General features: G+C 40.4%; 1 protein-coding gene across 1 annotated transcript; it reads right to left on the bottom strand.

Annotated features, from left to right (window-relative positions):
• Positions 1-3633: 3633 nt before the first annotated feature.
• LOC138906291 (uncharacterized) lies at positions 3634-4023 on the bottom strand. The gene has a single exon (XM_070194825.1). The coding sequence runs from the start codon at positions 4021-4023 to the stop codon at positions 3634-3636; it is 390 nt and encodes a 129-aa protein (XP_070050926.1).
• Between the last annotated feature and the right edge of the window lie 653 nt (positions 4024-4676).

Genomic DNA, 4676 nt, shown 5'->3' with positions numbered 1-4676 from the left:
ACTAATTAAGGATACTTAGGAGCATAACAAGTGATCACAAGTGAATAACACCTTATCACGAACTAAAAATAACATTTTGACACTAATGACAAATATTATAAGCTAATACAGTTAATAGAAGGCAACAACACATTCATAGTATTCAAGTAAGACAATCAAAGAGAAGGGGGATGAAGGTGTACTGACCTTCTCTAGGGCAGCAGACCAAATAAGAATTTGTTTAGCCATTTAGGATCTAAGAACTCAAAAACTTCAAATGATGAGTACCTTCTAGCCAAATCAGAAATCGAATAAGAACTTAGCCTAAGTCGATGAAATTCTAAAACACTACTATATTGATTTTCTGCTTTTGTTAGGTGTTCTTCGTGTATTTTCTTCAGTGGTTGGTTGTTAGGTGAGAACATTAAAGACCTTATTTATAGTGCCATTTAAGGCTCTAGGGTTTCAAAGGATTCAAAATGATAGTGGAAAGTGACGAAGCTCAGATAATGCAAGCAAAATGAGTGAAAAGTGAAGACATCAGGGGGAGAAAATCATGAGAAGATTTTACGTGAGTGAGGAAGGCTGGCCATTGAAGGCAAAACCCATCAGTCAAAGCTCCAATATCTAGAGGTCATTGCATTTGACCACTGGACTTCGAATAATCATGATGAGGCTATGAAATGTGCTCATACATGCTCCGATTAATAGAACACGAAGGAAATTTGGAGATTTGAAGTTGCATCTTTTAGTCTAGGGTTTCAGATCAGGGGTTTTGAATTTAATCAACGAAAATGGATACTGAAATCACTGGCCTCATAACCTAGGGACAAAGCAGACGAATTTCCAAGTTGGATTTGAAAGAACGAAGGTGAAATGGGGCTTCAACTTTACTGGCCGCGTCTGGTGTATCAGATTTGAATTGAAAAAAGGGAAAATCGGTGGAATTCGGGAATGGAGAAGCATGGAAGGACGATTTGGAGAAGGTTTTGTGACCTTTCACTGATTTGTGCAAGGTTTCATGACTGATAGGGTTTGAAGGGATGATAATCTTAAAATAGTAAGTATATTTGTAATTATATAATACTAATACTACGTGATTAATTTAAAAACTAATACTTCATTAATTTGTAAAAATAGGTACTTATTACTAGAAAACACTTCTAAAATACTTATTATAAATTATTAAGTATAAATAAATTAATTTGAAAAGGGAGGGTCAAAATTGGCCGTCAACAGCTGCCTCTCTTTGACCGGAGACGATAAAAGAGTTTTCGGGCAAAGAAATTGAATCAAAGCCAATTTTGTTCCAACTTTAGGCATGCATTGCAAGAATGGCATGAAGATTATGAGTTGCAGGATTGAGTTAAAGAGGATTCTAGGAAGAATTTTCGAGAGATTGGGGTCGAATTCTGGCTTTGAATTGCTTACATACCTCGGGCTTAACGAGGATCAGGCCTCATGTAGTTCTGGAGTGAAGATTTTAAGGACGCGATACTCGCAGAAATTGCCCCAGTATCGTATAATGACAATATGGTGAGACGGAGGATTGGGCGCTCGTGATAGCTTGAATTTTGCGGCTTGATTTGAAGGATTGGAAAATTTTGAGTTTCACTGGTCGTTTTGTGCTTGAACTTGGATACTTGGCTCGCTGATGGGTTTGTTGTCCCTCATAGTGTTGTAGTTTGGTCTGCTGCTTATAAAAGTTCCACAATGTGGTGTTTGTTCCTGCAAAACAAATAAAATACACGCATATCAATATATTGTAATGCGGAATATATTAAAATATGATGTAAATGATGCAGGAATGATGATGTCTGGCTGCCGACGAGCCGTTATTTTGGATCGGGATGATGGGATACTTGATCTTGATCGATTTGTTTGCCAAACTGTGTACCGTTCTAAAGCTGTCAGAGCATTTGAAAATTGTCTCCGCTTGTTGGGAGAGCTTGATTTGTAGAGTGCGTCTCCGCTTGTTAGGAGAGCTTTGCACTGAGAAATGTCTCCGCTTGTTGGGAGAGCGTGATTTATGGAGTGCGTCTCCTCTTGTTGGGAGAGCTTTGCACTGAGAAATGTCTCCGCTTGTTGGGAGAGCTTGATATGTAAAGTAGGTCTCTACTTGTTGGGAAAGCTTTGCACTGAGAAATGTAAAGTAATCTCTTCTTGGGAGTGATTAATTAAGACCGTAATCATGCCTGAAGCTGCATGAGCAAAACGTTAAAACATTCAAAGTAATAGCAAAATAAAATAAAGCATGCCCAAGAGATACTCTTGACTGCGAAGCTAAGTTGCAGCCATCGATTGGCAGAACGTCTGTGACGAGGTTTCTGACTGTCTATTCTGGCATCTGCTGCGATGGAGTGGCGATGCATGCCTTGTTGGCGAAGTTTGCAGTTTGCTATATACAAGGCTCCGATTGGCGAAGCCGACATTCGATTTGTACAGGGCGCTCCGATTGATTGAGTCGACGGTTTACTATATGCAGGACTTTAATTGGTGAAGCTGACAGCTCGTTTGTACAGGGTGCTCTAATTAGTTGAGTAGGCGGTTTGCTATATACAGGACTTCAATTGGTGAAGTTGACAGCTCATTTGTACAAGGTGCTCCGATTGTTTGAGCAGGTGGTTTGCTATGTACAGGTTTTCCGATATCAGCGGTCTAACTCCAAGGTACCTGCAAAGGATTCAAAGATTAACTTTAGTTGTACGAGAAAATTCAAGTAAAAGAGAAAGAGAGATAATCGTAGGCTAGTGGCGGATCCGTCATTTTCCCCAGTGTGGTCTTAGTGCTTCCTTGCTCCATGTTCACCATGCGCTCAAAGAAATATTCTTAGTGGGGGCAGGGAAAGTTGGTCTATGTTGACCACAGTGTTGGTTAGCCCTGGCCTTTGACATGATTGTGCCACGAAGTTCGGTAGATGGAACAAATTACTAAATATATTTTTTTAGAAAACATTTTGAAAATACTTTGATTTTAAAGCAAATGTCGTCATTCCGGATTATGACATGTTACGAAAGTTTTTCCCCACACGAGTGTATCCTCTTGAAAACTTTATCCTGTTGATGTTAATCTTTCGTGATGCTTCTGACAACGCGGCTGCTCGTTGTTGCGACTGCATCCTAATTCGAACTAATGCATTACAAAGGTTTTCCTAAGGTTATGACCGAACCGTTTTAGGTTGCCTACATATCCAAAATGGAATCAGGTCTGAACGTAGTTTGTGGATTATGATAAAATATAATGAAGATGACCGAGCCTGACTCAGGAAGCCTACGTATCCAAATGGAATCAGGTCAAATAAGTTCAATTACAACAGATGCAAAATGATGAGATTAATAATGAGAATGGCCGAGTTTGACTCAATGCCTACGTATCCAACTAGAATCAAGCTAGAACATAGTTCAATTACAAAAGATAACTAAATCCGATGAGGATTGCCTCCATATTCCTTTTTAAGAAAATCAAGTCGGCGTAGTGCCTAAGCAACATACAAAAGTGATATTTGGTTTTCTATTACAAGAGAAAGGGGGGGAGAAACCGAACCCTACATTGGTTGCCTATGTATCCCTCCGGGGGAAGTCAGGTTGAACATAGTTCTATTACAGGAAAACCTAACTCTACTTGTCCTCAAACATAGTATCTCTTAATTCCGTCTTAGTTGATGGGCTTCGTGTTGATTCTTCCATCCATTTCTGCCAAGATTAGAGCTTCACCTGATACTACTCGGTGAACCACATAAGGACCTTGCCAGTTTGGTGCAAACTTTCCTTTGGCTTCTTCTTGGTGGGGAAAGATTTTCTTCAATACCAATTGCCCCTGTGCAAACTGGCAAGGCTTCACTCTCTTGTTAAATGCACTGGCCATCTTGTTCTGATATAGCTGACCATGGTATACTGCATCCATTCTTTTCTTGTCGATGATCATGACTTGCTCCTTTCTGACCTGTATCCACTCTGCGTCATCCAATTTTGCCTCTTGAATGACCCTTAAAGACGGTATATTGACCTCTGCAGGTATCATACCTTCAGTGTCGTATACCAACATGTACAGCGTTCCCCAGTGTATGTTCTCATGGTGGTACGGTAACCCAATAAGGCGAAAGATAGTTTCTTATGCCATTGTCTATGATTTTCCACTATCTTCCGTAAAATTCTCTTGATATTCTTGTTGGCCGCCTTGACTTCCCAATTCATTTGTGGCCTGTAGGTGGTGGAATTATGGTAGACGATTCGAAACTTCTCGCAGATTTATCTCATAAGGTCACTATTGAGGTTAGCGGCATTGTCTGTGATGATAGACTCTGGTATTCCAAATCTGCAGACGATGTTATTCAGGACGAAATCTGCCACCACCTTCTTTGTGACGGCCTTGTAAGTAGACGCTTTGACCCATTTAGTGAAATAGTCGATAGCTCCCAAGATGAAACGATGTCCAATTGATGCGGCCGGATCTATGGGTCCAATCACGTCCATTACCCATGCGGCAAACGACCAGGGTGAACCCATTATGTTAACTCATTTGGCGGAACCCGGATGAAATCCCCATGAATCTGGCACTAGTGACACTTCTTTACGTAGCGGATACTGTCGCTTTCCATAGTCATCCAAACATATCTAGCTCTTAAGATTTTCTTGGCTAATGTGAACCCATTCATGTGGGGTCCGCACGTTCCTGCATATATTTCTTCCAATAGTCTG

The sequence above is a fragment of the Nicotiana tomentosiformis genome, chromosome 2, assembly GCF_000390325.3.
Source record: "Nicotiana tomentosiformis chromosome 2, ASM39032v3, whole genome shotgun sequence".
Taxonomy (NCBI): domain Eukaryota; kingdom Viridiplantae; phylum Streptophyta; class Magnoliopsida; order Solanales; family Solanaceae; genus Nicotiana; species Nicotiana tomentosiformis.
Note: the sequence above shows the minus strand (reverse complement) of the source record. Positions and strands in the feature narration are given on the sequence as shown.